Here is an 11242-nt window from a genome sequence, read left to right as displayed (position 1 = left end):
TCCCTCAGGACACCCGTCTGCGAGCCTCTCTCTGAGCACCCCAGCCCCCAGGGCAGCCTGGAGATGCCCTACCCTCACAAGAGGTAGAGGGCGGCGGGACTGCCGACAGTCCCTCCCGACCTGTGCTCAGAGGGCGCACAGCCTGCCCCGGGCCTGCCCCATGTCCTGTCCACTTTGACCCTGAGCGGCCTCTCTGCCCTTCCGGTCCTGCCCCTGGCCCTGTGGCAGCGGGCAGGCTATTTCAGCAGCCACCTGCTGGCCCTCAGTGCAGAAGCCCCAGGCTGCCCGCCCTAGGTGACTCTGGGCCAGACCTTGCTTGTACAGGCAACCGCAGGCTACAGGGCTACCACTGTGCTCCAGCCTCAGCAGGCGGGAGTGTCTCCATTTCCCCCAAAGCCTCCTTCTCCTTGCACCCTGGGATATGACCATGGAAGCCACAAGGAGGCAGGCCCAGACAGCCACGAGTCTGGTAAGGACCCCCCCACAGCCCAAGGGACCCTGGTGTGGGCAGCACATGGGTTTTACAGATTCTAGATTGGGGTCTGGGGGTGGCGAGCAGGCACTGGACCCCTGTGCCAATGGGAGTCCTGGCAAAGGTAGCGGTACCCGAGCTGGCCACTCTCCCCACCATCCCTTGCTAGCTGTGGCCACCCACGGTGCAGCTGCTAGGGCAGTCCTGGGGTCCAGACTGCCCAGCCTGGCTCCACGGTCAGGCAGCATGAAGATCCTATGCCATCTTGCTCTCAGGAGACAGTGGGCAGCCCAGGGTCACTCCTACTGTCCACAGCCACCCAAGGCCAGAGCTGTAGCTGGACATGTGGCCCTTGGCCATGTCCTTTAGGGCCCGTGGTGCCTCCGTGGGCCTCCTAGGCCGCCTGTCCCAGTGTTGGGCCAACCTCGGCCTCGTCATCTGTGGAACGGGGCCCTCAGCGTCCTGCCTGTTCACTGCGTTCTGGGGAGGGGTCTCCAGGCCCTGCTCACGGTGTGAGGCAGACATGAGTCCTGCCATGGCAGCCCTGCCTGCCCAGCACTGCTCCCCTCAACCTGGACACAGCAGTGACCTCACCCTGGCCTGTGGTCCCAAGGTTGTCTCCCTACTGGCAGCTTTCAGATGTGCTCCCTGCACCCTGGCCTCCTGGAGCCAGCAGCCACCGAGCCAGGGCGGGCAGACATGGCACGGCCGGGAGCAAGTCCACCCTTCAGCCCCAGGGGTCTTCCCAAACGCTTCCTCCGCCAGTCCAAGCCTCAGTCTGTCGCAAGCCAACTCGCTGTGCTCCCTCCAGACTTGCTGTGCCTCACGGCATCCTGACTGCCCCCACTGTGCCGCCAAAGCTGCCCCAGCCTTCCACCCCTTCTAGCACATGGGACTGCCTGGCACCAGGGCTCAGCCTTTGCCCCTGCCTGCCTTCCTCATCACCCAACTGCCCAGGGTGTGACTCCATTCTTCCCGCCGCTCCTGGGAGTGGGGCCTGCTGCTGGTCTCCTGGGCCCCACACACGTGCAGTCAGCATCTGCCCGCAGTAGGGGATCTCAGGGCCTCGGGCAGCCTTGGTTGTGCCCTGGGTCTTGATTATGTGACCTTGGGCAAGGTCAGCAGGAGAAGCCTGGGTGTCCCAGGGCTGGGCAGGCCAGGCTGTGGGTGCTGTGTTCTCCCAGGGACACACTTGGGTAATCAGCAGCTCCCTGGGGTTCGCAGAACCCGCATTTCCCAGGCTGCTGGGGAAGCTAACGGGGTCAGCATCACTGTATTCAAAGCCCACGGTCAGGTCTCTGAACAAGTGCGTCCCGGGAGAAGAGCCCGGCCCCAGCCACATCGTGTCGGTTGTGTGTACCTGTGCCCCTGCCGTGGGAAAGCTCCAGCCCACACCAGGCGTGTGATGGGTGCAGCGGGTGTGAGTCGTCTCGCTCGCCAGCTCTCGGCACAGACTGCATGGGCAGGGGTGGGAAGGACAGAGGAGGCACGGGCTGCAGCTGGGGACCTTTGACAGCCTGGGCCGTTCCAGAGTGCGCTGGGACACCTGCAGGGGTGCGTCCCACAGGGACGGCACAGGCCACACTCCCACCCCTCACCCTGGGCTGAGAACAGCCAGTGCTCAGCCATCCTGGCTGTTAGTTTCCGTCTTTTATCACAGCATGCCAGCCCCATTCCTTTCTGGGTTTACATGTTATGTGCAGGGCATCATTAGGAAAAGTGGTTCTTTTTTTTTTTTCTAAGATTTATTTATTTATTTGAAAGAGTTACACAGAGAGAGGAGAGGCAGAGAGAAAGGTCTTCAATCTGCTGTTCACTCCCCAAATGGCTGCAACAGCTGGAGCTGCACCAATCCGAAGCCAGGAGCCAGGAGCTTCTTCTGGGTCTCCCATGTGGGTGCAGGGGCCCAATGACTTGGGCCATCTTCTACTGCTTTCATAGCAGAGAGCTGGATCAGAAGTGGAACAGCTGGGACTCGAACCGGTGCCCATATGGGATGCCGGCACTGCAGGCAGTGGCTTTACCCACTACGCCACAGTGCCAGCCCCAAGAAAAGTGGTTCTTGACCAAGGATTGGTATCTGTTCAGAATGGTTTGGGCTGCAGGAAACAGAAGCCACTACCCATGGTGTGGTGGGTGGGTGGTATTTGCTCCGTGGCCGGCATGTGGAGGTGGGGGTCTGGCATCCGTCTCTCTTCTGCTATTGGAAGTGAACAGGTCCCCACCCTGCCGCAGCCTGTCTGCTCGTGGTGGGAAGCCGGCTGACAAATCCTTTTGGTCATCACCTCCACACGTAGAACAGAAAGCTGCCCTCGCACATTCAGGGGCACTGGCGCTTTCCTTTGCCCTGGAAAAGTCAGGCTTCGCTTCACCTGTCAGTGACCGGAACCGGGCCGCACGCCCACCTCTAAGCCCATCACCGGACTGCAGTGCTTGGCTTAGCCCATCACGGCTTAATGTGCGACTGGCCCCCGCTCCCAGCAAAATCTGGGTTCTGAAAACCAAGGAAGAGGGCAAGTGGCGGTGGTGCCTCCTGGCTGGAATTCAGAGTGTGTGTAGCACAGAGTGTGAGCTTTAGTAAAAAATAATAGCAATAAAATAAATTTATATTTGTTGGAGAGGCAGAGAGAGACAGAGAGGCTCCCCTCCACTGGTCCATTCCCTCACTGCTCCACTTCCAAATGCCCTCAACAACACGGCTGAGCTGGACCAAAGCCGGGACCCAGGAGCTCGATCCAGATCTCCCTGTGGGTTGCAGGAACTCAGTCGCTCTGCCTCCCAGAATCTGCACTGGCAGGAAGCTGGGGTCAAGAGCCAGAGCCGAGTCTCCAGTCCAGGCACTCGGATACGAGACTTGGGCCTGTTAGCCACGAAGCTAAACCTGGCCCCGAATGGGGGCTTTTGCAGAGATCAGACCCACAGCGTTTACCCGGTGCCTTTCTGTCTCCTTCTTGGTTCAGAATTAAAGCTTTAGGGTGATTCGTGCTGCTGCCCAGGATAACCAGTGTGTCACTGGGACCTGCTCTCCACAGCTGGGTGTGAGGCCACAGGCATGTGGCTGTCCACCTCAGGGTTCAGTTCACTGGGGATGCGTGGGCTGAGCCGAGGCTGCACCCTGCCTGGCGTCACGCCACTGGGGGCGGGGGTGGCCACACTGCAGGCCATCCACGCACACAGGAGCTGCATGTGCAGACCCCCACACATGCAGACCTGCCTCCTGTGTGGCCCACACCTCTGCTCTGGAGGGCCCTGCTTTGGGAGCCAGACACCCCGGAGGCGTCAAGGTCACTCCTAAGAGCCCTGGAGCACCCTCTGACACGGGCTGGCCGCAGGATCTCCTGCCACGGGTCCTAGCAGCAGGCTACACAGTGATGCCACTGCCTGTGGCCCAGCCCTGCCTCCACCTCCCCTTGCCCCAGTCTGAGGGGTGAGGAGACAGGGCCACAGAGACATCCTCAGGACCAAAGCCCCGCCCCTGCCACACACACACCCCAGCACACTCTGGCTGCATGCTGAGGGCCTGCACGGAACTTGTCTAACTTAGCTCTGCTCAGACCCGGGGTCAGAGGACAGGGAGACCCCGGGTGTGCGGGATGCACCTGGCGACAGCGGTCTCCCCCCCCACCGCCCCGCAGGTGGAGCAGATCCTGGCGGAATTCCAGCTGCACGAGGAGGACCTGAAGAAGGTGATGCGGCGCATGCAGAAGGAGATGGACCGAGGCCTGCGGCTGGAGACCCACGAGGAGGCCAGCGTGAAGATGCTGCCCACCTACGTGCGCTCCACCCCGGAAGGCTCGGGTACGCGGGGCAGGCCCGCGGGGGACCGGCTCCCCGCCCCCAGCAGCCGTCAGTCACACCCAGCCCACAGCAGTACCCAGGCCTTCCCAAGGCCCTGCTGCTCCCGGTGAGCCTGGGGCAGTCTCCTGGGAAGCAGGAGTGCTCAGCCCGGCTCCTCTGGTCCAGTCCTGGGGTGCCCCAGTCCACCATGGAGCCACCAGTCCCCAGGGACACCAGCTTTCTTCATCTCGTAACCAGGGCCTTTTCCACATGGTCACTTGGGAGAGCCCTGCCCAGCCATGGGTCTGCCTGTTGTTCTAGTTCCTCTGCCACTCCAGGGCAGGGGTTTCCCACGGGTTCCTCAGGTCACCTTCGGCCCCTCCCACAACTGGCCTGAGTGGCCGGCAGCCCCGCCCAGCTCTCCTGCCACCCCCAGGCAGCGTGGTGAGCTGAGGCTTTCTCTCACCTCTGCAGAAGTCGGGGACTTCCTCTCCCTGGACCTGGGTGGCACCAACTTCCGGGTGATGCTGGTGAAGGTGGGGGAGGGCGAGGAGGGGCAGTGGAGCGTGAAGACCAAGCACCAGATGTACTCCATCCCTGAGGACGCCATGACCGGCACCGCTGAGATGGTGAGGGCCGGGGGGCGGGGCCGGGGGTGAGTGGGCTCTCAGGAGCCCGGGTAGGCTCGGCTGGTCCCAACAGCAGCGCCCCCCTATCACCGCCCAAGGCCTGCCAGGAAGCAAGGCCCGTGGAGCAGAATGAGCCCTGGGGGAGGCAGCAAAGCCAGAGCCCCCAGCCCCAGCCCGGCAGAGGCTGTCGGGTTCTAGGACACAGGGTTCTGAGGCAGAAGGCTGCGCCCCCTGCACCTGTAGCTTGCTGTCTGCTGGAATCGGGCGTGATTCAAGAAGGGAGAGGATGATGGGGACACCTCCCTGGGCCCTGGTGCTCAGCAGGGAGCTTGGTCCACCAGACAGCTCTGAGCAGTGCCCAGTGTGGACAGGACCAGGATGGGGCAAGGAGGCTGCAGTGGCCTTCAGCAGAGGCAGGACAGCCAGGACACTGGAAGTACCAGCGGTGGCAGAAGTCAGTTAGGGGCGTGGGGTGTGCCACCATCAGAGTCTGGCAGGATGATAGCCCAGGCCCGAGCTGGAGCTCACAGGGCCCAGCTGGCGCGGGGGGGGGGGGGGTGCATCAGCAGGGCTCTGGGGAGACTTGGGACCTGAGCCCCACAGCGGCGGCTGACCAGGGGAGGGCAGGAGGGTGGCCACGCACAGCAGCCGGAGGCCAGCCCCGGGCTCGTCCTGCAGCTCTTCGACTACATCTCCGAGTGCATCTCCGACTTCCTGGACAAGCACCAGCTGAAGCACAAGAAGCTGCCACTGGGTTTCACCTTCTCCTTTCCTGTGCGGCACGAAGACATCGACAAGGTGGGGGCCGCAAGCACTCTCCCTCCGCTGACTTGGGCGTCCCTGCCCCTGCCCCGTGCAGGGAGAGCCCGGGTCCAGGAGGCAGAGTGGGGCTTTGGAAAACAGGCAGCTCGCCAGCCGACTCCCTGGTGCCCGAGCCCCACACGCCCGGAGCGTGTACATGCACCCATCACCCGATCCCCTGCTGGCACCCGGAAGCACCCTCTGGGATAAGGAGCTGCAGGGCTGCCCAGGGTGGGGAGGGGCTCCAGCTGCCCACGGACCCTCAGGACGGCACACTGCCCCGGCGGAGTCATCACCACGTGTCCCCCACCCTGCCACAAGCCTGCAAGTCAGCCAGCCAGTTAGTTCTCCACAGGTAAACCACGAACACACACGTGGCAGGGTCTTAGCACGCCCCATCCTGAGTCTCCACGCTGTTCCTGATCCCCTTTCCCGCTGACTCGCACGCTGGGAGGCGGTGGTGATGGCTCAAGTAGTTGGCTCCCTGCCACCACACGGGAGAGCCAGATTGAGTTCCTGGCTCCTGGCTTGGGCCTGCAGCTGGGAGAGCTCTGTCGGCCTGCCTTTCAGAGAAATGAAATGTCTCCTCTGGGTCAGAAACAGGGCCAGGTGACAGCTGGTGGCAGCAACACCCCCACGGCTCCGCCACACCCCAGTCCCTGGAGAGAGGCAGGGGGCCAGGCAGGTGATGCGTCTGTGGGCAGCGGCAGGAGAGGGGCCCCAGCGGGAGCCAGGGCTGCTCGGCTGGGGACCTGCCCCCTCTCTGGGCTTTGCAGCACAAACCTTCTCAAGGCGGCTGGAACCCAGCCCTGCAGAAATCCGAGATATTCGGGCACACCCCGCTCCTTTCTTTGTCTGGAAAGGGGGTGTGTGACCCTGTGGCCCAGACAGGCCCAGGAAGGGCCGAAGGTCCCTGGCCAGCGTCCTCTCCCCACAGGGCATCCTCCTCAACTGGACCAAGGGCTTCAAGGCCTCGGGGGCTGAAGGGAACAACATCGTGGGGCTCCTGCGAGATGCCATCAAGCGCAGAGGGGTGAGCTCCCAGCCCGCAGCCCCGCCCAGGCTGGCCTCTGACCCCAGCCCCGACACGGCCTCCGTGCTTCTCCGCAGGACTTTGAGATGGACGTGGTGGCCATGGTGAACGACACGGTGGCCACCATGATCTCCTGCTACTACGAAGACCGCCAGTGCGAGGTCGGCATGATCGTGGGTAAGGCTCCCACCTGCAGGACTCCCTTCTGGCTGGGGCCGGAACACCGCGTCCTGTAAACAGGTCAGACCGGAAGGACTGTCCAAGCGGGAGAGGATAGCAATGGTGGCGCCATCCCTTCCTGGAAGGTTCTACTGTGGGCCTGCCCCAGCCCCTCTCCGACCCTCCCCACGACCCCTTCTCCTGCCCACCCTCCCTGCCCCCCACACGCCCCCAGCTCTGCCGTCCCGGCCCCAGCCCCAGGTCCTGCTGAGAACCCACCCAGGCCCCTCCCCAGGCAGGAGCCTCCCAGCCTCTCAAGCCTCTCTGAGAAGTCCCGGGGCTGGCTCCAAGAGGCTCTCTGAGGGGCGGTCCAATTGGCTCCGCTGTGTGCAACACACACAGGCTTGGGTGTTTTTCTGGATTCCGGGCCCTGGTCACCCAGGAAGTGAGTGTTCCGGGTCTGTGTCCCCGGGGAGTCTGAAAGGCCCCTGTTTGTGCTCCTGCCTCCCTTCTGTCTGTAATTACATGCCCCGAAATAGCACAGAGGCACAGGCATGCAAACTCGAAACACACACACCGGGTTCCAGCTCCAGCCTGGCCTCACTCGTCTCTCCTTGCTTCCTGTCTTTTACCTCCACGCTCACCATTCTGATGGGGAGCCCCAGCCCCCACCCTAGCCCCCTGCCCCTCCTCCACAGCTGCCTGAGGCCCTCAGACACCTGCCCAGGGAAACTCAGCCGGGGCGCAGGGGGGGGTGTCGCAGATGTCTGCTGGCTGCACTCACCCAGGGCAGAGGCAGCAGGGGTGGCCAGCAGCTCACAGCTGTCCACAAATGTGGTGCTCAGTGCTTAAAACTGTGTCAGGAACAATGACCAAGGTCCAGAAGCTGGGAGAAGTCACGTCAAAGGCTGCATCACTGGGTGGCTTGTAGCCACCGAGCGTGCAGCCCAGGCAGTCTCCTCTCCCTGCCTGTCGCCGCTGCTTCCCCGCTGAAGCGCGTCCTAACTCACGCACCAGGACTCCGCACTTTGACTTGGCCCAGGGCCCACACGGGACAAATTCTGCAGCAAGCGCTGCTCCAAGGCTCACCCGGGACCTTGTTCATTTTGGGGCACCCCCCAAACACTGTCCAGGACAGACACTCAAACAGGGGCATGGAAAGTACCAGAAAACACAGGCGGTACACAGACACAACCTGACGCCGCAAGCCATCTCTCACTGGAGACACACTTGTCAGTTTCCTTCTGGCCTCCCAACCAGCCAGCAAGGAGCAAAGACAGTGTCACTGTTGCCCTTAGGGGAGAGGACACCCCCAAGACCAGCCCCTCCTGCCAGGGTCACGCAGCCAGCCCAGCCCTGTAGCCCCTGGCGCTCCTCTGCTGCGCCAGGCAGTGCGGGAAGACCCTTCACCCAGGCGTGGGAGGCCGCGGGTGGGGGTGACTAGGGAAGCTTCCTGCGGTGTGTGGGGGGAAACTCCTCAGGAGGTGCCTCTCCCCAGCGGGGGCTGACCCCTGCCCCCCCCCCCGCCCCAGGCACTGGCTGCAATGCCTGCTACATGGAGGAGATGCAGAACGTGGAGCTGGTGGAGGGCGACGAGGGCCGCATGTGCGTCAACACCGAGTGGGGCGCCTTCGGGGACTCGGGCGAGCTGGACGAGTTCCTGCTGGAGTACGACCGCATGGTGGACGAGAGCTCCGCGAACCCCGGTCAGCAGCTGTAAGGACGCGCCCCCGCCCGGCTCTGGGCTGCTCGCGCCGGGGCGCAGCAGATGGGCGCCCGGCCTCGCAGTTAACGGGCTCGTTCTCGATCAGCTCTGGGGAGAGCAGAGGGCAGATGCCTCCCTGCCTGGCACTCGGTCCCCGCCCTGGCCCCTGCGGCCGCGGAACAGGCAGATGTGGACTTAGCCACAGCTGTGGTCAGATGGGGTGGCTTCTCCCTCCCCAAGGGTCACCCAGGCACAGTGCAGGTTGTCGGCAGCCACAGGCTGGACAGCAGTGGTCTGTGGATGCTGTAGGCTGCAGGACACAGGCTGGGAAGCCGGGGCTGGGTCCTGAGCCACAGCTGCCTCGCGTCAGCCGCCCGCTCCTGCCAGGCCTGCCCAGAGGCCTTTGCTTCCTGCAGCACGTTGATGGACCTCTGTTAGGTCAGCAGCATTGCAGCGAGACACAGGGCCTCAGAGCTCACGGCGACCACGCCAGCACCTTTGGCAAGGCGTTCACCGCCTGGGCCGTGGTTTCCACTGCAGCCTGGGAGGCTGTGGGAGGACGGATGTCCCAGCCCCCGCAGGAGGCCTCAGAGGGGCCAGGGAGCCCCTGGCCTGTCTGACCACGGAGGTCCCCAGTGCTCCAAGCTCCTAAAACCAGGGTTGAAACGAGTGGAGCAGAACCCTGGAGGCTCCCGGCGCTGCCACGCGGCCTCCTGGTGACCCGTGGGTGCAGGGCAGTGGGGGCCTCCAGCACGGGGATGTGTGACCGGGGGCCCGGTGTCCAGGTACGAAAAGCTCATCGGCGGCAAGTACATGGGCGAGCTGGTGCGGCTCCTGCTGCTGAAGCTGGTGGACGAGAACCTGCTGTTCCACGGCGAGGCCTCGGAGCAGCTGCGCACGCGCGGCGCCTTCGAGACGCGCTTTGTGTCCCAGGTGGAGAGGTGCGTGCAGGGCGGGTGGGGCTCAGGGATCCGGCGCCCCGGGCCGGCCGGCGCGGCAGAGACCCGGTCTCAGAGGGACCTGTCCTGGGCAGGAGGCCGCTGGTCTCCAGCGAACCAAGCCCCAAACACAGTGCTGGGCTGGCCGGGCGCCGAGCGACCCTCAGTGGCCCTCTCGCCCCCGCAGCGACTCCGGGGACCGCAAGCAGACCCACAACATCCTGAGCACGCTGGGGCTGCGGCCCTCGGCCGCCGACTGCGACATCGTGCGGCGCGCCTGCGAGAGCGTGTCCACGCGCGCCGCGCACATGTGCTCGGCCGGGCTGGCGGGCGTCATCAACCGCATGCGCGAGAGCCGCGGCATGGACGTGATGCGCATCACGGTGGGCGTGGACGGCTCGGTGTACAAGCTGCACCCCAGGTGAGCCCCCGCCGCCGCCGCCGCCGCCGCCGCGCCTGGGGATGGCCGGGCCGGTCTGGAGCGCGCTGGGAGCCGCGAAGCCCCGCTTACCCCCACCCCAACCCCCGTGCAGCTTCAAGGAGCGGTTCCACGCCAGCGTGCGCAGGCTGACGCCCAGCTGCGAGATCACCTTCATCGAGTCGGAGGAAGGCAGCGGCCGGGGTGCCGCGCTGGTCTCGGCCGTGGCCTGCAAGAAGGCCTGCATGCTGGCCCAGTGAGAGCGGCGGCGGCGCGCGCGGGGCGGACCCGGCTCCACGGGGACGGCGCTCCCCACAGGGGCTCCCAGCTCGGCCGGCCAGGGGGCCCGGGCCAGTAAGATCGGCGCGCGCGCGGGGCGGACCCGGCTCCCAGACGGCGCTCCCAACAGGGGCTCCAGCTCAGCTGGCCAGGGGGCCCGGGCTCGAGAGGACCCCAGATGCCTCCCCACCCACTGTACCCCTGGAATTGGGGGAGAGCCCTGGGGATCGGAGCACAAGTCTGTTGGCAGAGTCGGTTGGAGGGACAGCCCCAGGGCACTGGCGGGGTGGGAGCTGGGCAGGACAGGGACAGGGACAGACACTCCCAACGCCGCAGGCCTTTCCTGTGGGAACCCAGCACCCCAAGGGCGCTGGGCACTCATTTCCACACGGCCTGCCTCCCACGCTGGGCCTGGTTGGGCTCCCCTGGGAACTTACCGCGTGGGAGGGGATCCAGTTGCTGGGTGGGAGCAGACCGGCCAGCAGGGTGACCCCAGGACTGGCTGAATTCCTGCCTGTGGCTTCAGATGCTGGGGGAGCCACACAAGGGGCCGCCCCACCCCCAGTGCCCGAGCACCCGGAGTTCTGGACTGGACCCACGGGCAGTGGCACCGTCGGCCTCCACAGGCCAGCCCAGGAAGAACCCCTGCAGCATTGCCACACCCCAGGGCTACCCAGGCCCCTCTCCAGAGCCACCCACCCTCTCCATGCCCACCCTGGGACTGTGGGGTTTTTAATTAAAAATGCAAAAGATGTGACCGTGGTCTGGCCACCGATCTTTGTGCACAAGGGCCTGGGGACAGCGTGTGAAGAGACACTGCGCACCCTCGGACGCGCTGGCCGGCCCTGTGTGTCCCTCTGAGGCGTGTGAAGAGCGGCAGGCCAGCCGTCCCCCGCGTGGGCTCAGAGGTGCCGGCGGCCCTGCGGGCAGGAGGGGGAGCACCCGGCCAGGCGCTGCTCTGCTCAGCGGGGTCTGGCCCCTCAGAGCACTGAGGTGGTGACACTGAGGGGGGCTGGGATCCGAATCGTCAC

The 11242-nt window shown here is 64.9% G+C and overlaps 1 protein-coding gene across 2 annotated transcripts; it reads left to right on the top strand.

The window, feature by feature from the left end:
* Positions 1–244: 244 nt before the first annotated feature.
* GCK (glucokinase) lies at positions 245–10968 on the top strand. 2 transcript variants are annotated; one of them, XM_070059879.1, is made up of 10 exons: positions 245–469; positions 4108–4270; positions 4724–4878; positions 5557–5676; positions 6617–6712; positions 6790–6889; positions 8404–8587; positions 9362–9517; positions 9702–9935; positions 10048–10968. In XM_070059879.1, exons 1-10 carry the CDS (start codon positions 422–424, stop codon positions 10190–10192), a joined length of 1401 nt encoding a protein of 466 aa, XP_069915980.1. In that variant the 5' UTR covers positions 245–421; the 3' UTR covers positions 10193–10968. The 2 variants fall into 2 exon arrangements, with proteins under 2 accessions (XP_069915980.1, XP_069915981.1); XM_070059880.1 differs by lacking the exons at positions 245–469; positions 4108–4270; positions 4724–4878; ... (1 more) ...; positions 6617–6712; positions 6790–6889 and having other exon boundaries at positions 8459–8577.
* The last annotated feature ends 274 nt before the right edge of the window (positions 10969–11242 follow it).

The sequence above is a fragment of the Oryctolagus cuniculus genome, chromosome 16, assembly GCF_964237555.1.
Source record: "Oryctolagus cuniculus chromosome 16, mOryCun1.1, whole genome shotgun sequence".
Classification (NCBI taxonomy): domain Eukaryota; kingdom Metazoa; phylum Chordata; class Mammalia; order Lagomorpha; family Leporidae; genus Oryctolagus; species Oryctolagus cuniculus.
The sequence above is the reverse complement of the archived record's forward strand: the minus strand, read 5'-3'. Positions and strand labels throughout refer to the sequence as shown.

Coding starts and splice junctions, on each gene's coding strand:
- GCK (XM_070059879.1), top strand. CDS start 422: ATGACCATGGAAGCCACAAGGAGGCAGGCCCAGACAGCCACGAGTCTG. Junction 4,271..4,723: donor CTCCACCCCGGAAGGCTCGG/GTACGCGGGGCA, acceptor TCACCTCTGCAG/AAGTCGGGGACTTCCTCTCC. Junction 8,588..9,361: donor GCGAACCCCGGTCAGCAGCT/GTAAGGACGCGC, acceptor CCCGGTGTCCAG/GTACGAAAAGCTCATCGGCG.